The 27119-nt window shown below is 39.3% G+C and overlaps 1 protein-coding gene across 1 annotated transcript in view; it reads left to right on the forward strand.

Annotated features, from left to right (window-relative positions):
• The window catches only part of ROS1 (ROS proto-oncogene 1, receptor tyrosine kinase), a 71923-nt gene that overhangs the window by 26662 nt on the left and 18142 nt on the right, over positions 1-27119 (forward strand). Inside the window, exons 19-40 of the mRNA XM_019286971.3 lie at positions 1124-1338; positions 1696-1850; positions 2432-2594; positions 3420-3682; positions 4497-4560; positions 5227-5426; positions 5897-6108; positions 6616-6902; positions 7833-8009; positions 9837-10054; positions 10470-10611; positions 14587-14819; positions 15643-15819; positions 16832-17006; positions 17488-17605; positions 19634-19821; positions 20880-20972; positions 21653-21788; positions 22205-22367; positions 22637-22701; positions 25307-25436; positions 26442-26539. Coding sequence (XP_019142516.3) covers positions 1124-1338; positions 1696-1850; positions 2432-2594; positions 3420-3682; positions 4497-4560; positions 5227-5426; positions 5897-6108; positions 6616-6902; positions 7833-8009; positions 9837-10054; positions 10470-10611; positions 14587-14819; positions 15643-15819; positions 16832-17006; positions 17488-17605; positions 19634-19821; positions 20880-20972; positions 21653-21788; positions 22205-22367; positions 22637-22701; positions 25307-25436; positions 26442-26539 — 3672 coding nt within the window. The remainder of the gene's footprint in view (positions 1-1123; positions 1339-1695; positions 1851-2431; positions 2595-3419; positions 3683-4496; positions 4561-5226; positions 5427-5896; positions 6109-6615; positions 6903-7832; positions 8010-9836; positions 10055-10469; positions 10612-14586; positions 14820-15642; positions 15820-16831; positions 17007-17487; positions 17606-19633; positions 19822-20879; positions 20973-21652; positions 21789-22204; positions 22368-22636; positions 22702-25306; positions 25437-26441; positions 26540-27119) is intronic.

The raw sequence follows: 27119 nt of genomic DNA on the forward strand, positions 1-27119 counted from the left end.
AAGTTTTGCTCAGTTTTTCCTTCCCCCTCTAAGGCTCAGTTTAAAGGCATAAAAAGGCGCAAAAATTAATTTCTGGGCATAGGGCAGCAATATGGGATACACATCATAAAGTCACCCCAAGACAGCTCTCTAAGTGCAAAGTGTACAATGCATAGTAGTTTGTGAAATTATGTTTTTGCTCCTTTCCATGTGGAGAATGCCTTTTTTTTTTTCAAGCATCAGATTAAACTTCTTAAACTTAATTGAGCAGCATCTGTATTGACATGTGCTCATAATGTGGCAGGCTGGATTTGTGTGGAAACAGCTGAATTTTCTGACTGATTTTAGACTTGCTATGACTAATAGTAAACACTTAAAGAATCAAAATATGTTGATTAGTTTTAGCTGGAACATACAACTCCATTGTGAACCAATTGGCAGCCATAAATCATTGTCCCTGGCATGCCACAATACAGAGATTAGAAGTAATCCAGCCTAATGAACCTGATGGTGTGTCAAAGCTTTTCCAAATTTGTTTTGGATGCCATGTGTCTAAGCTCAAAGACATTTCTGAGATGGCAAAATGATGCCTCTCACAACATACTTAATCTCCTACCCAGAAGATAAATTGGGATCTAAAAAGGCCTGTAAGTTTTGACATACAATATACAAGGCAGATTAAATCACCAGTGATCCCAGTGAAGAAAAATGTTAATAGAGCTTAATAAATAATGGAAGGAAACTAGCAGGGTCAAATAACTCCGGATTCCTGATGTAATGAAGTAGAATGAATCTCATGCGCTGAAGTAGACTTCACTGTCTCAGTGGAATTGCTGAGAGAAGGTGGGCTGATTTTTCAAAATACTCATTTTTCTGCATCTATGCAGCAGAATACTAAACTATATTATAATTGTTTACCAATAAAATAAAGGGAATGAAGGCCTTTCTGTCCTTTCTACAATGTTTCATATTCTGAAAAATGTTCTGCTTTAAAGAGCATAAAGAAAACTTTTTGCTTTGTCTTCCTGCCCCGTACATGAGTACTAAGAATTTGAATTATAAGAAACTTACCAATATGTCAAACATTGCATAAATCTGTTCCCTACATGTGTGCTATCATTTTGCTAATTTCATGTTTCCACAGTTGTGGTAATGCCATCGTCACAGAATTTGCAGCATGGAGTACTTCAGAAATATCTCAGGGTGCACTGGAATACTACAGCGGTCGTCTGTTCTGGATTAATAGGCTTCGGTTCATTACAACCCAGGAAGTCAATCAGAGCCTTAGCATTCCCTTCTCACAACCAGCAGAGTTTACAGCCTTTACCCTTGTTCACACATCACTTAAACCGTTGCCAGGTACATTATTTTCTTTTTCTAAACTCCTCAATAAAGGTATTCATTGTCAGCCTGCAATTCTTCATTCTTGAAATTCTTTAGTCATTTGACAAAAGATGAGGACAAGAGGAACTTATTAATAAATATATCAGGATACACCTGAGATATATACATCACCTGATAAATATATCAGCATAATGTGCAATTATAAAAGCTGATGGTACGGATATGGATAAAAAGAATTCATGGTGTTGTTATTTATTGTTTCTATTTAACGACGGTTTACAGAATTTACTTTAATGTTTTAAGTCACATTTCAATAGTCCACCTATTCCTCACATTCTTTAGATTATTATTATTTCTTCCATTTATGGACAGGAAACTTTTCTTCTACACCAAAAGTGATTCCGGATTCAGTGCCAGAGTCTTCTTTCAGAATTGAAGGAAATTCCTCTAGTTTCCACATCACATGGAGTCCCACAAAGGTGGAATGGGGAACTGTCTTTTACTGCGTGGGATCAAAGGCTCTGCAAGTGAGGACATTGATGCAATCTCTTCCTATTATCTGCATGTATTACTGCATCTACTTGCTAATATATCTATTTTTAAAAAGAAATAGAGTTTGTTTCTTCTCCAGCATTTACAAATTGGTCAAGAACCAAACTAAATTGCAAACAGAGTGCAGGCTGTCCAGTTCTCCACCACTGCAGCCAGCAGTGGCTCTGGGCTAGCGGCTGGAGCATGAAGAACCAGGCGAGGAGTTCACGGTGATCGAAGATTCATGAGAAGGCCTCTCACAGTAACTCAGAGACAGAAGGGTCCTCTGAGATTACAGTGGGATAGCCTTTGCCTGAATGTGAAATCTAGCCTTCATCCACCCTTAACTTTAGTGCATTTGGCAAGCTTTACTTTAAATTCAAAGAGCAGATTGCTGGCACATTGCTACACGTCACTACAGTGCCACAGGAGTTGGTGAAACAATGACCATTCACAGAAGACAAGCTGTGTTTTGATTTAGTTGACCAGTTTGATGAGGGAATTTTGGGAAACTGAAGGCCTTTCTGAGCAGGAAAAGAGTCTTTCTTTATTTTGTTCTATTTTATTCCATTTGCAGTCTCTGGAGAGTGAAGGATGCCTCCATCCCCATAACCTGACAGTGCCATCCTACCGAGTGGATTGGCTGGAACCATTTACACTCTTTATTTTTTCTGTCACTCCATACACATACTGGAGCAAGGCACCAGTGACATCTGTAGCCCTTCGAGCCCCTGAAGGAGGTACTGAAATTTTAAATCTTGTTCCTCACGTGTAATGTGTACTGGGAGCATCTCAATGTCAGCAAGTGAAACCCTGGAGAGGGATGAGCAGCTTTCAGAGCTAGTCAGCTGCAGGCAGAGTTGCAAGGACATGTTTCTGAGAATCTTTGGCGATTATCTGTTGCAAACACAAATGCAGACAATTGAAGTAATAGAACTCAAAACAGAAAATGCAGGACAATATATCCCCCATGTGCCTGTGACTACAAGCAAGAAAGAGAAACTGAATTCATTACTATGAACACCAAAGGCTGCATTTAATATCTTAACTACTTACTAGATTTTTAATAAATGTTATGAACATTTTACTCTTGCTTCAGTATTTTTGCTCTTATGCACATCAAAATTAAGTTAGCTAAAATATAGTGTTGAGTGACAACCACTGAGAAAGTTTATGAGATGCAGTAGATTTTAAAGTGAATAGGAGAGGGCATAGAATATGGTCTGTGTTGTGAAAATTTTTACACCCCCATAGTTACATACAGGACTTGGCTAAATAGATATGTCCCAATCTCAGTAAAGGAGTGCATTTTTTCTCTGTTTATACAGCTCCTTCTTTTGGTTAGGCAAGTTAAGATCAGATATCCACACACCAATGAAAAATAGAAAGGAATTACCATGAAGTTTTAGAAAATCTTCTGTAGTTTACACGTCACCAATTGCTATATGTCTCTGTCATAACTGGGGATGTAAAGCTCAGGCTCAAAACTCAAAGAGTTAGTTATGAGGTAGAGTTTGTGTTTTAATAGGAGTATTTTGTTCTGTGGATTTTATTTTTTTATACAGTTCCTTCAGCACCTAGGAACCCTAGAATATATGTGTTACAAAATAATCTACATGACAGTCATGGGAAAGTCCTTGTGGAGTTCAGGTGGGACAGACCTGAGAGGGACAATGGAATATTAACTCAGTTCAGGATTTACTACCAACTGTTGAATCAGAGCAGCACTGCTGGCACTTTCACAGAGTGGACTGAAAGCCATGTTAAACCCACCCAGATGCAGTTTTCCCTCAAGGATGTGCTTCCCAGCCTCACAGTAAGGTTTCAGGTATGAAAAATTACTAAGCTTGTCTCGTGCTAGATGGTAGATGCTATCTGTGCCGTCTGATATGTTTGCCTGGGAGATGTTTTTTTGGCTTGGGGCAAGAGCTTGTGGTTTCTGCTTGTAGAACTGCTGATTTGCTGACTCACCCGTGGATACCTGGCTTAACCTTTTTTGTATCATATTGTTTACTAAATGGAGAAGCCCAAAAGAAACTTTTCTAGAGGTTTCCCCAAGCCGCTGCTAAAACCTGCAAGTTGAACACAGATTCAACTGATCTGGTGGAGAGTGACAGGGCTTTTGAACAGAGCCACGGTTTGAGAAATGCAAGGACTCACATGCCTTCCATGGAAAGAGGCTTCCAGTTCAAAACTTGTGAAGAAGTCATATTTTCATTGTGATAGAAGTTTTGGAACATACAGAAAGTGTGCTTGAAAGACAAATTAAAAGCATGAGAGCATGTAATAGACCAGATACTAATAGGGGAGAACACCATGTTGGTTGCAAGGGCAACAAATAGTAGGAATTGTTCCAGGCTGGGAAAGGAAACCAAAAGACTGTCTGGAGTCCTTTGAGCTCTAATTGTTAGATGCAGCGTGGATTGTCAATCTCTGGGCCACTGCTTAAAATGCTCTTCATAGCCACAGTCCCAACCTGAATGTAGACCTTAAACTGACCAACACAGCCCTATGTCAAACAGAGCACACACTTATGTTCCAAGATGAACAGAGAGGGGTGGTGTCTCTATTGACTCTACAGGCTCTCAAATGCAGTCCTTTATTCTGTTATTTAACATAAGTATCAATCTCCTGTCCCACAGGTGCAGGCCTTCACCTCTGTAGGTCCAGGACCCTTATCTGATGTGGCAGAGAGGAATTCATCAGGTATGGATGATTTAGTTGCCATCTCATGGTTTGTGTGCAATAGCTGGTGAAAACGTCAGTACAAGAATTTGGCAACCTGATAAACAGCCTCCAACATTTTATGTGACATACAGCAGACACAATGGAGGAAATGGTTACATCCTCTGATATGAAGGATTAACACATTCCTTATCATTAGATTAAATTTTGGGATTGTCAAGCCTTTCCTCAAAACTATGCTTAATTAGCTTTTTTGTGCAACTTCAGGCTAGCATGGAACAGTAGGTTTTCACCTGTAGCCTGCATACTGCTAGAGATCATAAAATATTTCTAATTAGACTGTCAAAGTTTACCAAGAGAGTCAGAGATTCACTAGAGATCATAGGCTATTTCTAGTTTGGCTGTTAAAGGTAATTAAATGAGCAAATCTCTTTTACTATGCTTAAATCTGTTAGGTAAGCATTCATAATGCCACTGAAAATATCTTAGTAGTTTGACTGTGATGACAATAGGGCATCTCCTTATTTATTTACTGTGACATACACCCAAATACAGTAAGTTCAGACATTTATTTGTATACATTTATAATACATTTATTTGTATCTTGTACTTGCTTTTCTTATCATTGACTGTGATTATCTAGGATGGAGGTTTTTTGTAAATTCTTCTGTGCCCTTTTCCTTCCAGATCTTTTCCCTGTCCCAACTCTAATAACTATTTCTGCCAACAAGTTGTTTCTTACTGACACAGACAGTGGTCGTACAATATGGGAACTTTCAGCAAAGAATGTAAAGGGCATCTGTTATACTGCTAATGATGACAAAGCATACCATATCATTGAGGATTCTCTTTTTATTCTGAATATACAGAATGCTTCAATGTCTCAGGTATTCCTTTATTCACTCCCTTACTTGAGAGAATCTAGGAAAGTACGTGGCCATTATTGTCATTATTTTATGGCCAACTGTGTTTTTTGAAAAAGTAAGAATGACCAGAGTATACCATTGTTAAAGTAGTCTTATCAATCATAAATGGTTATACTGACATCTTCCTTGCTGATATTTTATCAGATGTTTAATTTGAAATTTAGACTAGTAAATAAAAGAAGTTTATATTTGTATCACAATTTAATTTAATTTAATTTACTTCATTCTAATTTCAAGAATGTGGAAGCAACAATTGATATTTGTGGAACAATAGTTTTGATTTGTCTAAAAATATTGCCAATCCATGACACATCTTTATATTTTGACTTCTACTTCCCAAGCAGACATTTTTCTTTCAGAAACAAATTGAACTTCATAATGTCCTAATATCAGGTTGGAAAGTTCTGTCCTTTTTTATTTTTTTTCTTAAGTTTTTCAAAGATGCATATCTTCACAATGTCACAGCCATCACAGTTGACTGGATTGCAAGGCATCTCTTTGTTGCCCTGAAAACGCCACAGAATGAAACTCAAATATTTGTTATTGATCTTGAGCTCAAGAAAAAATCTCTAAAAGCCTTGAACGTGCATCTGGGCAAAAGTAATTCAACTGTATCATCTCTGTTGTCCTATCCTTTCTTAAGGTAAGGTGCATATTACTAATAACTCTTTTAAAGCAAATTTTAGACATGATTTTCATCAAAACTTGAACTGTTAAGGACCAAAAAGGACTTTCAAAGTAGATGAGTTTTGGCATTATGTAAATCTCAGAAATTTCTGGATGTAGTACCACTTTGGTACTGCTAATTGGTCTTGGGCATATCTAATTTCAAAAAGATGTCTGTGTTTGAGTAAAGATTTCAAATTATGCTTAAATACTGGTAGGTTCTTCTATGTAAGTAATGCAAATGAAACTCTGCACCAGACAGCAATTTTTTTTACAGTAACCATTTTATCCAGAATAGTCAGTTACTGTGACCTTCTATACAAAAATAATCATTTGGCATCTGAAATCACTTTGCAATTATGTTGCTCTAGTTACCTGATCTTAAATGTTTGGGAGATTTGTGACTAGCTACTCAGACTAGAAGTGCATTTAGATTGGTTGGGTTGAAGCTCTTCTACTGAAAGCAATGCATTTTCTTTGCTAGCCGCTTGTACTGGATGGAAGAGCTTGATAATGGCAGCTGCATCCTTTATTATGATACTCAGAATAACACCGTGCACCACATCTTGGGGCACGGGTTGGTAGAAAAACAGATGAGGAACTACTGCACCTGTAATGTCACAGAAGCAGAGCTAGGAAGACCTCTGAGTATAGATTTGTCTGACTCCAAAAATCCCCAGCTGCTTTTTATCAGAGGAAGAGATGAAATATGGGCCTCAGATGTGGATGGTTGCCACTGCTGGAGAATTACCAAAATACCAACTATTCAAGGTCTGAGAACTCTTTTATTTTTCTAGGTAGTTTGTGATTCTTGCTGTCTCTTACTTCAAACAACATTCATTTCTGAAAATAGCATTCATGAAGCACTTTTTAAAATAAAACTAATTCCTCTATAGTCAATCTGGACAAAATGTTTGTGTTCTGTGTTTCCAGTTGTGTACCCTGTTATACAAATGAGGAGAAAGAGCAGTGTGAGGATATTTGCTGATGCAAGTATGTATTCTAGTAAGATGTAAATCAAAAGAGATGCTACGACCTCAAGTGCTACTTGTCAATAGATTTCACTTAGAATATTAACACATTATTTTGCTAGGGTTTCGTATTAGCTACACCTATTGCAGTTTATCTCAATGAAAAGATACAATAATGACTTACACCTGAAAATGGCATTGCAGACTTCAGTATGTGGGGAAGGTCCGTCACACAGGTAGGGTCTCATATGACAAATTATCCATGTTTCACTTCTTGTGATGATAACATTCACTCTTGGTTACTCGGTTTTCAGCTCCGTTCTGGAGGCGTGCTGGTAAAGCTGCTCTGTTACCAGAGGAGCTGTCTTAATTGTTTCTGGAGACGACAGATCATGGTGGTTTTCATCTTGGACAAAAGAGCAAAGTTTCTTTAAACAGGTCTTGCTTTTGTGTTTTACTTCTTGTGTTTGTTAATTGAATAGCAGTTCTCATAGTTATGGGAAATAAAACGCCTTCAGATCTACATTTCTAAACTGTAATAACAGTGTCTCAGCTTTACGAGACCCACCGGATAATATCAGAAGTCTCTTCTCAAGGGGAGGTCTTCGAGGATACAGTATGGCCAAGATACCTATATTGACAAACTGTGAATACAAGCACCCATCTGCTCTTGTAAAATCATCTGCTCAGGTTTGATTTTAAAACTTAACTGTGCAATGTTTTCCTACAGGTAATAAAATTGGCAGCTTGACTGCAGATAACAAATTTATATACTGGACTGCTGAAACAAAGGAATACACTGAAATTTGGCTAGCAAATAAAGAAAGTAGAAGACACTTTCTTCACAAGAGAGCAAACCATGCACTGAAAATCTTAGCTTACAGCTCAGCAGCACAATCATATCCAGGTAGAGGGGATCTGGCTTGTTTTGTAAATGTAACCAATTTATTTCAGAGCATGTATTTAAGTTGCAGATTGTGCTACGTGTATTTGTGTAAAGCATGCTTCATGGATTCAGGTACTTTCTACAGAGAAACAATTTGCACATTTTTAAAAGGATGAATATAAGGACTGGCCTTCTGTTGGATATAATGGAAGGCCATGATGATGAATATTGCCCCTGTTTGTTAAATGCCAGACTATGCCTATTTTCAAAGTTGTGTCAGACCTGGAGATGTGGAAAAGGTGGTGCACATTACAGCACAGAAAAAGAGCAAATATGTTCCACAGTGTTGTAGCAAGAGTTTGATAGTGATCCCTGTTATGACACAGATTTCTGAGTTTGTTCACAAGTACATAAAACTGAAAAAAATCTGTCCTTCTAAAGACAAAGAGATATGAAATCTGCTTATTAAAGTGATTTATAAAGAAGTACTCAAGAGACAATTACAGGTTATGTTATAGTAGACCCAGGCTTCACTTAGAACTCATAATATTTTAAACAAACCATTGTAGAATGATAATGAAAGAAATAAAACATTAGTTTTAATAGAAAATTAGGATTCATGGTACCTATAAGGATTATCTTTGTAAATGCAGAGGTTTAGAACAGCTACTAGCATGATGAATATATACAAAATAATTCTTGAACTCCAGTTTTGCATAAAAGAACTGGCAAATATACAAGAGAATGTTCTAACAAGATGGACTTCTTTGGAATAAAAAAATTTCACATTCTTTCGAGTAGCCGGTACAGTCATGCCTGCCTGCAGCTGCTCTGACCAGTGCTCAGGCTATCCTTGCCAGCACTTTGGGCATGTTTGTTCTCATGAGATCTGTGTGGGCTTGGCATTGATGCAGGAGCTTGGTTTGGCCCTGGTACAGAATGTGCCAATCCCTATCCCCAGGGACAGGGTTTCCTGCAAGAGCTGCAGGTTTAGCTGGTGCAGAAAGGGAAGAACCAAATTTCAGTCCAAACGGATTATTTCTACCCAGAGATCCCCACAGAGACTTTCTAATTTACATTGTCTGCTGCAAATATATTTGGAGGAATATGCATGAACCTGACTTTGGTAGGAATGGCAGGGTTTCTCACTTTGGGAGAAAAGATCTTGACTATGAGGTCAGTTGTTCTGGCCTAAGGGCAAGCATTCATCCTTGTACCTTCTTCCCTGTGCACATGCCTAAACTTCTTCCTTCTTAGCAGGAAGTCTATTTAATATATTCTTATTTTGGTTTTGGAAGTACTTCGAGTGATGAGGAATTTTCTTTTGTTACTTTTTGGTAACTGTCAGTGTAGTTTTCCATTGTTTTCTCCCTACAGACTCCTTTTCTACCTCCCAAATTTATCTCTCCTTACCACGTTACACATGGAAACCTTTTTGGAGCAAAAAGCAGATAACATTTAATTACTAGAGAAAGGCACTGTTTATTCAACAGATCTGTCTTTCCTGTAATAGGCAAGTTTGGGCTCGTCAGTATGTACTGCCCTTTACAACACAGCAACTTCAATTTGCATTTCCATCTTCTACTTCAAGAAGAACCTAATTTCTTTATTAAAGTTGTATCTTACCAAAGATAAATGAGAGTTTCTTTGAGGGCCACTATTTTTGTGTCCATGAAAGTAATCAAATAAAGTACTTTCAGGTGGGATTTTCTTCTGTTTCTCTTTGTGAAAGCAGAAAGAATACTTTGTAGCTATGTTTTCTCATAAGAATGGTGGTAGAATCCCAAGCAAGTTTGAATTGGTCCAGCCATAATTAACTTTTTTTTAATCTTTTGATGTCTTTCCTAGATAAAAGATGCCTGATTCTCTTGCCATCCACTGAGAAACCTACTATCCTTGCTGCCACTAACACCAGTTTTACATTAAGCTTGCCATCTGTCACACCACAGCAGCTATGCCCTGGCATATCCCAGCCTACCCCGACACACCTGGTATTTTCCAGACAAATGACAAACAACTGTAGGAACTCAGGATACTGTTTGTTTGCTCCACAGCAAAAAACATTGGTATGGCTATTTCACACTGAAACACGTGGGGTATCATATATAAACAGGGAATGGGATATCACTTCTAGTAATTTCATGAACCATTTTGTAGCTTTCTGTCATGAGTTTTTCCATTTCTACATCCCAAAAGTAACTGTCTTTTCTCTCTTGTATTTGCTAAGTGGTAGATACCTCAGTTTTCCTTTGTGCAAGTACCCCTCTACTCTTTGGCTTGTTTTTTAGTATGTGCTTTCTTTTCTGTAGGGACATATTACTGAAACTGTGATTTTAAGGACCTTTTTTTAAACACTAAAGTGTATTACAATGCAAAAACACTACTATATTATTTTTTTAACACACATTTCATTGACGTTTCTGGGTTAACATATGACTCTTCTCTAAGAATGCATGTTTATTATCTGATTTTGACTTACAGGAATATCAGGGTCCTATTGCTGTCTTAGGCAACCTACAGCCATTTTCGAGTTATGCCATACAAGTTGCAGTGAAAAACTACTATTCAGATGAGGAAGCACTGCCTGTGGGAGAAGGCACAGTTGGCACAACTCTATACGGAGGTTTGTTTCATATTTTATTCTGATTTTGAACAGAGTTCTCATCTCAGAGAAAGGTGTGTGCAAGTTTGGGCTGTAAATCAGAAAGCAGACAAATAGTCTGCTTAAAATGTAACCTGTGTAGATCTTCACAAGGTTTTGGCAAACAGACTTGATGAATTTCTAAGATTCATAAGACATATATATATATGTTCTTTAATGCTTTGGCTTACTGGCTTACTGGCTTCCTGAGGAAAGATAAATTATGGCTGAAAAGTGACTAAACAGTTGCAGTTTCTGCCTTGGACCACATCTTTAAATAAATTGTATTTGAATGTATATGTGGTTCTGTATGTTTAAATATCTGTGTTATGTATTCATTCAGCATTCAGATTTTTTTCCCTTGGCTTGATGTCATTTTCATAATTGCTGTTTCTAAGGGTAATGCAAATTTGTTTTGTTGTGAACCAGGCTGAAAAGACAATGCTTTGTTTTTACTTTTGGCCTGAATGACAACAGCCCATTTTCAGTTGATTTCAAGAATTTTGATGTGCCCTTTCAGTCCTTGTTCTTTGAGAATACTACAGAGCTAAATGAGCTAGATGCCTCCTGTGCTTGTAAATACCTCAATTAGGGCAGGAAGATGTTTCTACTCATTCCCTGCTTCATTCTACCCATTTGCAGCTGTGGGGCAGCTAGTGTGCCAGTTTCCTTGAAGCTCTTGACATCTTCCAGAAAGGAAAGGATCATGCAAAAGGTGCATGTTATGCTTTTGCACGTGTTGCAACCCAACCCAATAGAACTACCTTGCTCAGTGCTTTTTCTTGTTTCGCATGTATATTTTTGTACATGATCACTTGTCTTCACGAGGAGCTGCCCTTGTGCTTTTCTTCAGATAATTTTCTCAGTGCTTCTGCTTAACTCACTTGCTGAAAACATGGGAAGCCATTACAAGAGGTAGCTATTCCCCATAGTATACATAGAGCTTGTTCTTCTGTCATGTCAGTTTTTCTCTGTTGTGCCTGGTGTCACCAGCCAGCATCAGCTAGATCCACATAAACTCTTTACTTGCAAGGCCATAAGGCACCTCTGTTAATTCCTAAGTCAGCAGTCAGAATTACAGCCAAGTCTACATGACAGCATGTCTGTGTTTTGCAGAAAGACTGGGGAGGTGGTACTTTGGGATACTTGGTGTTGAACTCACTGGGATGTGGGAATGCTATGGCCCCAATCCTCGCTAGTTTTCCTGCCTGGCTCTTGTCCTGCAGAGTAGAAGCAGTTCTTCTTTGAGAGGAGGGTAAGGGAGTGAAACTGAGAGGCACAGCAGCCCCTGGCCCTTGGACACTGGCTCCCCTAGCCCAGCTGCATCAGGGCTGGCTGTGGCTGACACAGAGCACTGCATGCTGCACAGCTGTGCATGCAGATATTGCCGTGACATGCAGTGAGGGAGCCACAGCAGGACTCCTAAGGTTTTCCCTTACCTCTTTTTACCTCTCCTTGGTTTTTAGCTGCTTCAGAAGGTGGTGAAATAACTGGAATTGAAGTAAGGACAGCCACCACTGGGTTTTTCTTACTTTGCTCAATGTCTTTTCCCCCTAGTGATCAACTGTGCCCAAGAAAACACTTCATCCAGAATACCTGGCAACAAGTACATGCCAGGAGTCCTGATTTCCTTTCTTCTTTCCTTAGGGATGCACTCTAAGGTGTGGTTTCTTTAAAGGCTCATTCACAGAATAATCAGCTTCTCTTTTTGCTGCCATTGTCCAGAGGAGAGCATCACCACTGATGCTGCCAAGTGGCTTCTCTTATGCACATATCATTCCCCATTTTTTGTCCTGGAAGCAGTCACATTTTTCCGCTTAAAAACCCTCTGTTTAAAGTGAACTTCTTTTCATCTTTCAAATGAAAGTGAAACAAGATGTGCAGGCATATTGGCAGCCTTCTTGTGGAATCCAGATATGCAATACTTTGGAAGGTCTCTGGTTCAACTATGCTGTTTTTTTCTCTCAACAGTCAGATCTCTTAGCATCTGCACCATCAAGCAAATAGGCTCCCATCCTATGTGGATCTCTGAATATTGTGAGCCGGTCTCTTCTACCATGCCTGCAGTAAGACGACTGGAGGCAATGGGCTTTAGCTGAGATGGCAGAGTCAGATTAGATATTAGAAAAAATGTTTACACTTTTGAGTGGTCAGGCACTGGAATAGGTTTCCCAGAGAGGTGGTGGAGTCACCATCCCTGGAGGCGTTTAAGAGGCACCTGATGTTGGGTGATGTGGTTTAGTGGTTTAGGGATTACAGTGGTAGTGCTGGTTGATGGTTGGACTTAATGATCTGAAAGGTCTCTTCCGACCTTGATGATTCTACCTTCCTACAGATTCTATGGAGAAAAACAAACTAAAAAACCCACCCCCAAAAAACACCCAACAACTCTAGCCTTCGATCAGTAGATTTCAATTCTTTGCATGGGATTCCACATCTGTAATACAAAATTTGTGTGGCACATTGATTGAATATGATTAAATACTATTGGGATGTGGCAAGAATTGACACAATTACTTCTTTGTCAGGTAAACTGTGCAGCAACAAACACTCTTTCAGTGATGAAACATAAAGGGAGCACCTGAAATGGGAGACTGGATTGCTTCAGTCAAATGGAATTTTTCAGTCTCATGATAAAATGAAACACGAAACGCAGAACAGGCCTCTCTAGTCGGGACAAAACAAAAAATCTGGATGAAAATCAAGTCTTAGACAAAAAGCAAACCAAACCAACAAAAAAACTCCTCATCCCACCCCAGCCTACAAACCCTGAGAATAAATGTCTGTATCAACATTCAGAGCTTTACACAATTTGTTGAAAAACTTCCAGCCAGCTGTAAATAGAAGGTACATGTGTCCTGACACTTATGTTCTCAATTTCATGAATGTAACTGCTAGTTTAAATTGTAATCAGATGCTGCTAGAGCCTCTTGAAGTGTGTACACTATTTAACACCTCTGAAGCTGTGTGAATTCCCTCTGCCTTTCTCTCATTCTCTAATGAAGTGAAAGAAGCTTGGAATAATTTCTGCTTTCCATCAAATAGCAAGATAGAGGGAATGAAAAAAAGAGGAAGACAATTAATGCATTGCTCTTGCCACAGAGTGTCACTCTTACTCCACACATTTTAGCTAGACAAATGAGAAATTTGTCTTCTTTCCTAGTCTAGTTTCTGTATTTTGCATTAAATAATCTGTAGTCTTTCTACTAGGATATGAATTAGAACATATGGACTCATCATTCTGATATGTTTGGAACATAAATAGTGTAATGACTTGTTAACTTTTTACCTGTCTGGACAGCTCCATAGGAAACAAAGAATTTTTTTATGCAGAGTAGGGACATACCATATACCATTACAAAGTCTGTGATCTTAAAGCTTCAAAGGAAGGGTTGATTTTTCCAGAACAACTAGTGAATAATCAGCTGGTATGGACATCTGACCAGCAACCCAGTTTCTTCCATATGCAGCTCAGCCAAACTGTGTATTTCTAAGCAAAATTGTAAATTATCGGAAATAACGCTTAATTTTGGATTTTCTTCCTTCATACTTTTCTGTTCAAGAAAAGACTTTCCAATTGGAATAGTGCAGGTATTATTTTTTGTGTGTGTGTATATCCAAGTAAGCACCATAGTAAACTCACATCTGAGACCCTGATTAGGAAACTAAGAGAATGCAGGAATTCAGTGATATAAATGTAGAGGTATATGAGAGCAGCTGTTTTTCTGTTGTTGTTGGGGTTTTTTGTCTGCTTGTGTGGTAGGACAGCCAAGAAGATACTAAAAATATTTTGAACTTCTCTGCAGGTGACTGACTATACAAGAACATGAGTTTTACATGTGTAGAGTTTCAGTCCTGTAAATGAATAATATTCACACATTTATAACCTTCTTTTCTTTCCCTGGTTACATTTTTTGACTTCTCTAAGAGGGCAATTAATTTTTCCTTCTGTTTCAGTACCAGAGGCAGTTGACACTATTAAAACATTAGTTTTATCTGACACCACCATCAACATATCTTGGAGTGAACCTCTGGAGCCAAATGGACCTCTTGAATGCATCCGCTATCAAATCTCTGTCAATTTATTGCCTCCTGTCCCAGCAACACCTTTACGAAAAAGTGAATTTTCAAATGGGATGCTTGCCTGGTCTGTCAGTGGGCTCCATCCTGGAACAAATAATTTATTCAAGGTATAATAGCAAGTAGTTTTACTGGTTTATTCAACCTGAAAATCTTTAGACTGCTCTTCTGTAAAGCAGACAAAAGTGTCCAATGTGGATTCATAAGAACAAAATGTACTGCTTCACCCTTTACAGATGAAGGCTTAAAAAAAAGTAGTAAATGATGTATTTGGACAGCAGGTCTATGATCAGAGTGACATTTTCAAAAGTAACCAAGTAAACATGTCTGCAGAATGTGCACTGGGTATCAAAAATAAAGTGATTTACACAGTTGGGAGAACATTCAGATGATGGCAGGAGGGGATCTGTAGGTATTAATTTGACTTTGGGCTTTTGTTAATGATTTGGATGGTATAATGGGGAACATATATACACACACATACCTAAATACCTGTATGTGTGTATGCAAGTATGCATACCCAAACACAGGTTATATTTGCCTGTGGCTTAGTGAAAAGCAATGTGCTGAGGCACCTCTCGGCTTTGTGTTTCTGTGGTTCTAAAACACTGCCTAACACGTGGTGTGACATCTGCATGTCTGTGTAAGAGTGTGTGGCATTTTAAAAAGGTCTAGACAGAGAAGGGACTTGGTAGAAAGCTGAGATGAGAAACTAAGAAGAGTCTCTGATGAAGGGTACTCCTGGATACAAACTTTCAGCCTGAAGGTGTATAACCCTGCAGCTATGAGGCTCAAAATCTTTCTACAGCTATATCTGTATTGCCTGAATACTGTCTTGTTCGAAAAGTTAGTCTTCCAAACACGTGGTGTTGCTAAAGCAAAGCTGCCTTTCCAACTGCTCTGGTGTTGTACAGTTCATCCGTTCCTTACTAGGTTCTTGCTTTTCATCCTGATGAGAACTGGTTTTCTGAAAGTGTCCCTGTCATTGCAAAAACTTTTGAGACTCCACCTGCACCTATCAACATAATTCCCAGAAATACCAGTTTCCAGCTAGAATGGAGAGCTCCTCTGCATGTCAATGAAACCAGCTTCTGGTTTGAGCTGTGTAAGGTAAAAATACCTCTAAATTTTGGGGTGGGTTTTTTCAGATCAGAGAAACTTTAACCTACCCTGTCCTGGTAAGCAGGACAGGGTGGGTGGCAGGATGTACATGAAGAGTCTCAGTGGATAATTTGGGCATGGTGATGTCAGTCTTAGCTGCTCAGCAGGGGCAGGATGGAGTCAGTGTTTGCCAGGAACAAGGAGGAGTGCAGCTGTAGCATTTAGTACTCCATAGTGCCAAAGGACATCCTGGATGACCTCACCAGAATTCCGCCTGAGTCTCCTGTTTCAGCAGTCCTATCCCTGTTTCCTCACTGCCCTGCCCCAACTGGGTTTGCAGTTGCAAATCCTATGTCTGCCTTGCACAACAAAAAGAAGAAAAGGGTTTTCAGCAATAAATATTAGATACAGCCTAGTATCTGGATTTTATTTTGCTGTGATAGAGGTTAGGAGAAAATGTCGGAGAGAAGACCGGATCCAAGGAGTAGGAAGTAAGTGCTGCAGTGAGAGCAGCATGCGTGGAAACTTCAGATTTCAACGCTTGAACCACTGGACGCACAAAAAGTCATGAGCTAAACTGGATCATGCAGATTCTTTACTATAGAGAATCAGATTCATTAGGCCTACACCAAACATTTCCCTGGCCTAAAACAAATGTCACATCACAATTCCACTAACCCACCTCCTTTCAATTGCATCATGGCAAGCTGAACTCATGGGCATGTCATGATGATCCAGAAATATAAGGGGAAGGCTCCTTTTGGCTGCGTAAAGCAGGCACTTAATCTGTTGTTCTTTGTTACTGCCAAGGCTTGTAGGTCTCCTGAAAACAAAGAAGAAAATTAGGGTTTATGTCCTTGGTCTCTGAGAGGACAAAGTCCCATGGTTGAAACAGCACCTGCGTCAGATTTCCACTATGATATTAAGAGGTGGCAAAGTAGTTAATCCACCCAGGAATAGAACTGTGACACACTTTCAGCAGAGCAAGAAAGTTGACCATAATGATATTTTATTTTCCTAGTGGCCAACAAAAAGTGACTGGTTTTCTCCTGCAAACACTTTGTGCACAGGAAATCTTGTTTACACGTGCAACCTCACAGGAACTCTTCCTTGGACCAACTACTTTGTAAGAGTAACAGTAGTTTATGTTACAGGAGTGAAAAGCACTTCCTCTTCAACAAGCTTTAAAACTACAGGTAAGAACTTAATGCAGGATAACAAGATTTTAAGACTATTTTCAGGTTGTGAATATTAAATGTAATACTTTCTAGAATTTAGCAGGCAACTTTCTTGCACTAAGACCCAATAGTTCTGTTCTGTGTGTTTGAAAAATGAATAACACAATACCATACCTTCAAAAGTAATAGGGGGAAAGAAATGGGGTTCATTTCCAAGTGGAGCAGAGGAAAGAGTGAGGGGAATTGAAATGAAACGCCTATAATGCAAGTGAACTCATTACTGGTGAAAAGCTGCATGTGAGTAAAAATTTTGGAATTTATCCATCACAAAGAAAAGGCCAAGGATTCATTCTCTATGAGGATTGTTAATGTAGATCCTCCTCCCTTTTGTATGTGTAAACACCCATGTGCACATCAGATTTTTCTCTGTATCTGTTAGCCCTTTGTCATGCTACAAATACATTTTAAGGGTTCTGTTTCTTCCCCTGCTTGGCTTAAGCTGGTGTTCCCAGTAAGCCAGGAGTTCCTAAAAAAGCAGAAGACTCTAAAAACTCTCTACAGTGGGAAAAGGCTGATGACAATGGAAGCAAACTGACCTACTACGTCTTAGAAAGCAGGTAAGCAATGCATGATGCACTCTTCCCATAGGTAGCAGCCCAGAAAAAATCCGGCTGTGCAGGGGTTTTCAGGTTGGCTCCGATGGGAAGAATGAAATATACGATGCAAAAGGCCCTTGCCATTGGGATCTCTTTCCTAGATAAATCAAGTACCCATAATTTCCAGAAATTCCGGGAAAACATAGAAGGAAATATACACTAACAACATTTTCAGAGCCATCTTGAAATACAATTATATATTTGGATATATGTCAGTGAATTAGAAGATCTAGAGATAATTTCAAACCACCAATCTCAGCTTACATGTAGTATGTATTTTTGGCTAAAATATATGTATAAATATATTGGTGTTCAGAGGACTCAAAGAAGGTGTTGTAACTTTGCCAGAAATAAAATATTCCCTTCCACGTGGGATGACTGTATAATTTTTAAAGTGCTCTGTCATCAAATACTGATTGCCTGGGCTATACATGTCGCACTAGAGTGCCAGCTCACACTTATTTCTGCACTGGCATTGGAAGGGCTGACTGGGCAGGTTAGAGTATGTTGCTGTGGGCAGTGACTTTGAAATTCTAATTTTTTGGCCGTGACTCTGGAGAGATTTCTTTAAAGCAGTCCGTGCAAAGCTTAATTAATGTATTATTTAAAAATTAGGAAAGTCCATCTTCTGAGATATTCCAGTGATTGTTTGAAGTCATTACTGATGGAGGGAAGCAATTTTCTAAACTCAGCCATTATGTCTTTCTCTCTGCTTATGAAAGCTGAGGACGACAGCACTCTGGAGCAGGAAATGCTTTACCTGTATAAGTTTTCACCCAGACATATTTTCCCAGTGCTGTAAGCTTCCTACAGTTCTGTGAGCATGCAGGAGCACTGACCCACATGCTCTGAGAAAACAATAATTTTGATATGTCAACAGACAGTCTGTACCTGGCGTTTTGCAGATGGGTAAGGAAAGGTCAGTCCCTTGGCCTGTGCCAGGGCTGTGCATTAGCTGCTCTGTTCTCCAGACTCTAGCTTCTTATTCGTCTCTGGAATCATAATGCATCATTGAGGTGGTCTTTTAATGAAATAAGATTTTCTCCTGCAGTTGGAATGTACACATGCAGATATTTTTGACTGAATTTCACATCAGGTAGAAAAATGTTAGGTCAGTTGTACAGCATTCTAGAAAGTGTTTGCCTAACCCTTTTAAGCAACCTCCGTTTCCCTACAGCTCTAGAGGCAACATGGACACACCAAGGACATGAACATATTGTTTTCCCATGTCTTTCTGTTTTAGAAGTTTTTGCCTTTTTTTCTTCATTATAGCGTGTTGGGAGAATGAGTGACATGCTCATGAAGGTCATTTCACATGATGTATTACGGTGTTGTGTGACATGAAATGATATTTCAGATACGGCCTTCCAAGTTTAAGTACATGGTCTTATTTTGGTTGGTGAATAATCAGCTCTGAATTTATTGTGAGCAGTCAATCTCAGTCCAATGGGGAAATGAAGAAATATACCCAGCAGTCAGCAGATACTATGGGAAAGTGGCTAGCTAAAGAATGGTATCTTCCCTGCCAATGACTTGCTTCCTGTTTAGCTTGTGAAACCTGATTCACAAGAGACACTGAATTACTCTGGGTCTGGGAGAGCAAAAAGATCAAGCACAGCAGAAAAAAAAATAAATGGTGGGTTTTTTTTATTTTCAGGAAGCTAAATAAGAAAGTTTTGAAGTCTTGGCTGTGAGGCATATACTGAAACAGGTGAATCAGGCATATACCGAACAGTTTTCATGTCTAAAATGTTCTAGTATTTTATTTACAATGCCAAGATAAAGATGTTTGATTCTTAGCACTGCTGAAATGGCATGACACAATCTTCTTCTCTGTAGCCAAAATCCCATGACCAGATTGAGCTTTCCTGCAGGCAGAGAAATGCTGTGAAAACCATGGAACTGAAGCAAAAAATGGAGGGAGGGTAAAGTAGCAAACTACCCTCATGGCATTAATGACATTCCTGTGTCGTGCTGCACATGTTGCAGGAAACAGTCTGGCAACAGCAGCGATGTGAAGTCCACGTGGGAGGTGGTTTACAATGGCTCTTGTGGCAGTATTTGCACATGGAAGGCCAAGAACGTAAAAGGAACTTTCCAGTTCAGAGCAGCAGCTGCAAATGTGCTAGGACTTGGTGAATACAGTGACATCAGTGTGGATATAATTTTGAGTGAAGGTATGTCTTGTACTTCTGTGTTGTAATGCTAGGTTTAGTTTAGCAGGCTGCAGCTTTCCTGAGAGCTCAGCGGGGCTGCTTAGGGCAGTATGACCATGGTCGCCCTCCCGTAGTCCATTTCAGATGACTCCAGGGTTTTTGCTCTGGCAGCTGGCAGCCCTACAACCAGTGATGGCAAAGGAGGCGAGAAGGGTCTCTCCATGAGGGTTTAAGAAGATCTCTAATCTTACATCTTGTCCCAGCAATCCCCAGAGGCACAGAGCCCTCGTAATCCGGCTGCAGGGGGGTTTTGTCAGATCGCAGGGGTGGTACATGGGCGGAGTTGGGGAACAGGAACCAATAGGGAGGACCCGAGGGAGTGGCCAGGGCTAGGAGCAGGGGAACGTGAGGGGGGAACAATGTGAAGGCCATTTAATAAATGAATCTGTGGACAATACAACATCACACTTCTGTATTCTGTTAGTCTTTTCCTTGTTATTCTATATAGTCATACCAATTTATGAACAGAAACTGGCTATTTTAATAACAATATTCCTCCAAAGGTAGAGTAATAAATGGTGATGTTTATATGGTGACTCCTGCTGGTAGTGGTCATCCAGGCTCTTTTGCTCAGAACAGTGGGCCTGAAAAATGCTTCTGCTCATTTATACCAGTTTGTTTCTGTGGTTCTGCCACTCTGCTTTATGATGTGATTCTTGAAAACAGGCAAGCTCACACACTGGGTAAAGATATCAGAATTACTTCTTGCCTTCAGCCAGAGTGTTAGACTTACGCTTTGTGGGTGCTTTTGGAAATCCCACCTTGAGCAGCCAAACAGATCAGCATTTTCTATTTCTGCATATACATTACTTCATTACTAGAGGAATGGCCCAGGTCTGGGGGAGAAGGATTAGTCTGACCAAATGCACATCCACATATAGCCTACAAGAGAGCTTTGTGCAGTGGAAGGCTTTTACATAGCAGGTAGCTGAAGGGTTGTCTCAGGTGTGCTCCTCTCTGTGGGATTGACATTGCAGGCATACACAGTAATTAAGCAATTCTCCCTTTCTCTTTAACAGATAATATGATCTCCATGGGCACCATCATTGCCATTGCTTCTGTGATTGGAGTTGTTGTGCTGTGTTTGGCTGTGATCATGCTATTTGGTCTTGGTATGTGACTGAGTTTTTTGTTTACCCTTGGTTTGCCAGGCCTCAGTGAAAGGCAGTTCAGAAGGTGGGAAATGGTTGGCCTCCAGATTTAGGGAAATGCTGAACAACCCCTAGGATGGGAACTGGCAGGAATTTGTATATTCTCATTCTTTGAGGCTCTAGAGATGGCTGATTATATTTTTGGTATCAAGGAGAGGATAGAAATTCACTCCATCCTCAGGCATTTCTTGCTGTTGGTTACGTGCAGGGAGAGCACAGGAGTGCTTAAGGAACTCTAATGCTTGTGTGTATCCTTGTACCTTACAATTCTCAAGTTTGGTACTACATTTATTCACAAAAGGGTCCCATTTTCTTTCTCTTAAGCTTTGTCCCTGAAGAAAGGCTGTAATGATTACCCTGAGATGCAAATGCCCACATGTGATGGTCCTATCCTCTCATTCCTCATCCTTTCCCTGGAGTCTTGTCACACACAGAAATGGATACCTGACTGAGTTCTCAGCTCAATGAACAGTTGTCTGTGTTTTGTGGGAAAAAAATGGCCAGATAAAAATTTCTTACTTACATGAGCTGTTGGGAGGTGATGTTGAACAGAATAACATAAAACCTGAAGCCTTTCAGCCTGCTCACACACTGGGGTGCTCTCAGAGTGAAACAGCTAATGGCCTCCTTTCCTATTCCAGCATGGAAGCGAAGACTGAAATCTGGAAAACAGGCCTTGCCTGGACAAATAGTGTTTATCAAGGAAGATAAAGAACTAGCTCGACTCAGGGAGATGGCTGAGACAGTGGGACTAGCCAATGCCTGTTATGCTGTACGGTATGTCGTCAGAGCAAATGTATTTTCAGGACAAAAACATCTAAGAGGTCTTCCCTGGACCAGTTTTCCTTAGGGCACTCATCCCTAAAACCTCAAGGTAGAGTTAAGGGCTGCATGTGTGCTGCAGGGCAGGTCTGCTCCAAAGGATGCCTTGCCATGTTGCCCCCCTGGCACACAGCCCTGCCTGGATCGCCCCCAGCCCATCCTTCATGTCGCTCTGGCAAGAAACACAAGTGCACAGGGAAGGAAGAAGACCTGGTGTTTTCCAATAACTTCCAAAACATACAGGCCTCACCTGAGCTCCCCTTAAATGTACCTGATGAGACAAATAGTACCAGCTTCATTTGAAGAAGAATTTTAATAAAATTTCAGACATCCTTAGGTATGAACAAGTGACTAGTATTGCTGTTTTGTAGCACTCTTCCTTCTCAAGCAGAAATTGAATCACTGCCAGCTTTCCCTCGGGACAAACTCAACTTACACAAATTGTTAGGAAGTGGAGCATTTGGAGAGGTATATGAAGGGACTGCAGTAGATATCCTGGCAGATGGAAGTGGAGAATCCAAAGTAGCAGTCAAGGTAATCACAGCTGTGTATTTCTTTGGCAAGAGAATGGGATGGGCAGAGAGATCTGTCTCAGAGGTTTTACCTGAGAAATGATAAATGGCTGATCTGGGTATTTCCTTGCAGTGTTTCTTGCAAATCTCTTAACATTTAGCCTTGTAGTGATTTGTAAAAAATAATATGTATTTAAGGCCACATCTATGTCTGATTGTTTTACTTAAGTGCCATGTGATAATGGTGATGATGGCCAAAGTATTACTACACTTCTGCTTTCTGTTGAATAGACTTTGAAGAAGGGTGCGACAGACCATGAGAAGAGTGAATTCTTGAAGGAGGCACACTTAATGAGGTAGGGACAGCTTTGTCGCTGGGCGCCCTTCAAAGCTGGTGTGAGGGTGCTGGCCTTCCAGAGGAACGAAAGCAGCACTTTCCTGGCATTTTTGGGGTGTCCTTGTGTATCTGCCAAACCAGTAAATCACTACTGATGAATATCATGGAACTAAAGCCATAAATCTGATAAGCAAAATTTAAGCTATAGACTGCAAGTTCAGTATGCTCATATCATGGATTTATTTGGATTTGTACCGGTGTGTTTCAGTATCTTTGCTCCTCTAAAACCAAGTTAGTTACTAAAGGCAGTTGGACATCATTTGGCTAATCCTGTTTTACTGAAAGAAACAAATCAGACCAAACTGATGCTTTAAAGTTACAACTTACAGTGGAAAATATTTTTTAAAGTGTGCCACTAGGGGCTGCCACATGCCTCTTCTATTGAGGTAGTGTTAAATTATGCATCTGTCACCAGTGCAAGAATTTCACATAATAAGGTTTGTGTTTCAGCTAGAAATCTGGTTTTCTAGAGTGTCCCCAGAAATAAGTAGAAGTTCAACTGAAATTTTCAGCTGGTGGCATAAGATTGAGAGCGTAGTTTAGTTTTCAGATTCACTTTTGCACTTTGAGTTTATCTCATGAGTGCAGAAGTAGAAGCAATTTTTTTAAAAATGAAAGATTTATTTCTCCACAGAAAACATGGTGTTATTAAATTTGAAATTGATTTCTGCAGCATTCTTTTTTTTTGTTACACATTAAAAAAAAATCTTGCATTTTTTGCCCTTTTTGACACACTGTAACTGAATGAGGTAAAAGGCTTGTTAAAACCAAAATTCAACCATGTCATTAAAATGCAAATTAATGACAAAGAGTAAGAGTTGTATGTAAACTCCTTATAATCTATCTTTAGTCTACCTAGCAGTCATAAACCCAGTTAAAGTCTTTTTTTTTCCTGTGTAGTATGGAAATTATATGAAGCCATAGTTAAAGTTTCTGAAGCTCCCCCAATTCTTGTTGCAGATAATAATCCAAACCCAGAAATCTTGGAAGAGTACATAATTGAAATATTTTTGCATTTAAATGTAAACACTGATATGGGCCCATATGTACACCAATATAATGAATCAGAAATTAAGAGAACAGAAAATTTAAGTATTATAATCTCAGTAGTCATTAAACAACAGCAAAAACAGCAACAGCAACAACAATGTATATTTTGTATTATTTGAATATTTCATATTTTTAATATAAAAAAATATTTATTACCTCATGGAGGGTTTAATGATTTTACTTGATATTCATCTATAAGGTCTCACAAATGAAAAAAAGGGTAGAAAGGAGAAAAATTGCATCTGAGTACTTACAAACAGATAAGATACATAAGTGCAACTTTTATTTTGCTTACCTTTTTGGATGTTCATTAAAATTTGGATTGTAATATTATGCATGCTGGCTCAGTTAAGCCAGAACTATTTGTTCCTTCTTATTGCTATGCAGCAAAGGGAAAATTGAGTTGCCTCTATTTCAAAAAGTCATTTGATATTGGTTATTGGTGAGTCATTTGTGTGCAAATACATGTAGGAAATTCTTGTGTCTTCCCCTTGGGAAGTAAGGAATGACAGTTCAGTGGAGAAAGGTCTGCACTGGGTGCAAGGAAAGTGCCAGGTGCTCCTTCCCCTCTTTTTGCTCCTGAAAGTGCCAAAGTTTGTCTGATTGAGAGGTGTGTGCTAGGGGCCAGGGAGGAACTGTCAAATTCTAAATCGCACTTTTTGCAAGAGTCTATGCCCACACCTGAGATTAGGTGAACTGAAAGAGATTAGAAGGAAATTGTCCCTCTCTTATTTGTTTGTTTACACTGCCGCATTTGACAGCATTTTGGACACCATCAATTCTCCCAATAGAGTTAAGTTTCTCTGACTGCTTGTGCAAGTGCTTTCACACAGCAGTGAGAAGGGAAAACCATTTTCTAACACAAGTGAAGTGATTGAAAAAATGCAGGCACTGACAGAGGCAATAAATATTCTTCATTCTTCTAAGAATACTTGCAGTACTGAGAGTACTGATTTCTCTGTGGTAATCCCTGTCTTAGACACACAGAGACAATTGCTAGTATACTTAGAAGTATTCCTCATATGTATTTTGTTTCTTTTGAAAATGTACTGTGAAAAACTGTTCCCCTCTGAACTGTGAAAATAGTATATTGCACCTTGTGCTTTTGCCTTTGTGTATGTCTCTGAATCAGCCATTCTACTGTGAATATAGTAGTAAAAATACTCTACTAAAATAATATAGACACCTTCAATGTACAGGTGACGAAGCTTCTTATTCCTAGAAGAAATTGCCATTTGACTACGTTTCTTTTCTTTCTGGAAAAATGATGAAGTGTGCATGCATTAAAGTGCCTGTCAAAGACAGTGTAAGCCTGTGTTTTGGAAGGATGTCCCTGAACTCTCCCCATGACTGAGCAAATCCAGGCACTGTGAGCTACTGAATCATGTTGTTCATAGAGGCAGGATTGTAAAGGCCAAACTGCTCATTCATTGCTTGCAACTATAAACACTCCATTAGCTATCAACCAGCTGGATTTCTCATATGTAATCTTACAGTTGTTTCCTTCTCTTTAGTAAATTTGATCATCCCCATATTCTGAAGTTACTTGGTGTGTGTCTTTTAAATGAACCTCAGTATCTTATACTGGAGCTGATGGAAGGAGGGGATCTACTTGGCTATTTACGAGGAGCCAGGAAGAAAAAGGTAAAGAACATGAGACTCACATTTTTAACCTTAACTGCCCACAATTTCTCAGTTTTTCCCTTTCTAAAAGCCTATGCTGATGTTCAGCTGTTTCTGTACTTGCAAGGTCTGACCTGGATTTTCCTTAATACCCTGGGACCTCAGTGTTGGGTGCTGACTTGCATTCAGTGATGCTGTGAAGGAGATTGAATGTCATTAGATCACTGACCAAAATTGTGGTTTCAGTCATGAGATGTCGGCTGGATTTCTCACTGTGAAAATCATAAACTGTCCCTTTGAAAGTGATAATAAATAATGGTGGTCATGTATGTGGTCTACTAGGCATCATAGAGGTCTTTTTTTGTCTTTGAATAACAACAGTATCCTTTGTGTGAGAAGCATAGTCCAAGCATATAAGAATTTACTATCCTTGTGCCTGTGTCCTTGAATTCTTTAGAAGGAAAGAAGAGAAAAGAACAAAGAATAAACAACTTCAAGTAAATTTCTCTCTAGTTAGTGTGCAGATTAGGAATATGGATGGTAGGACTGGAGGTCAAAAGGACTCAACAATGAAATTTTATAGCATTATAGCAATTGTATTGTTCATTTACTTAATCAGATCAAATCCACAGTCAGTATTGAATCCTACTGAAATGCATATACACGTGTTCTACTAGAATAACATATTACACTGATTTATATAGCAACAAACAAACCTGATCTGATAGTGGGAGGAAATTTTCAAGGTCCCATTTCTTCCACAATTCTGAAGACCCTAGAGTATTCTTAGCTGCAAATCAAGCAGGATGATATCATTTGCATATTCCTTACAGTGCAGTGATTTGGCAATTTACCCTGCTTCAAATTAGCATTCACTCCATTGACATACAGAGATTTTGCACCTGTACTTTGACTGTTTTGGAAAAATCGTATACATTTCGATGGGGAAATCTTGCACAGGGAGGTTGTCATTCTGAGTTGGTAAAGCTGGAAGACATAGCTAACTTCTGTCTTTCTTTCTTGTAGCTCCAGAGCCCTTTACTGAGAGTCACTGACCTCTTGGATATATGTTTGGATGTTTGCAAAGGCTGTGTCTATTTAGAGAAAATGCATTTTATACACAGGTACAGAACTTATTTCCTTAGTCCTCCCAGGTTTACCCACAGTATCAGGACTGATTATCTTACCCAGGAAAAAATGTCTAGAAAGAAGTCACAATGGAACAAGAAAGGAGAGAGCACTGGAGTAAAATCTAATGCTGTGCTTTTCTGCTAAATATCACTCACAGTTCTCTCACAAAATGGTGGGCTACTCTAAGATCTGAACCAAGGACTTACTGCACCCTAGACAAGAATCTTACCCTGTGCAACAGAGAGAAGGGCAAGATTCATGTACTGTCTTTGTCTGCCTAATGGGTAGCTTTAGAGGACACAGAGCCAGACTTTTCTCAGAGAGGTACAGGGAAAAGATGAGAAGCAACAGGCACAACTTACAGAAAAGGAAATTAGATAATATTGTTCACAACATCCAAGATCAATCACTGAAACAGGTTGTCCAGAGGGGCTGTGTCATCTCCAGTCTTGAAGATATGCCAAACCTAACTGGGTGAGACCCTAAATTACTTGATCCAAATTTGGGGTTGGCACTGCTCTGAAGAGAGTGTTGAACCAGGTGACATATAGACCTGAATTATTCTGCAATGGT

Source organism: Corvus cornix, chromosome 3 (genome assembly GCF_000738735.6).
Source record: "Corvus cornix cornix isolate S_Up_H32 chromosome 3, ASM73873v5, whole genome shotgun sequence".
Lineage (NCBI taxonomy): Eukaryota > Metazoa > Chordata > Aves > Passeriformes > Corvidae > Corvus > Corvus cornix.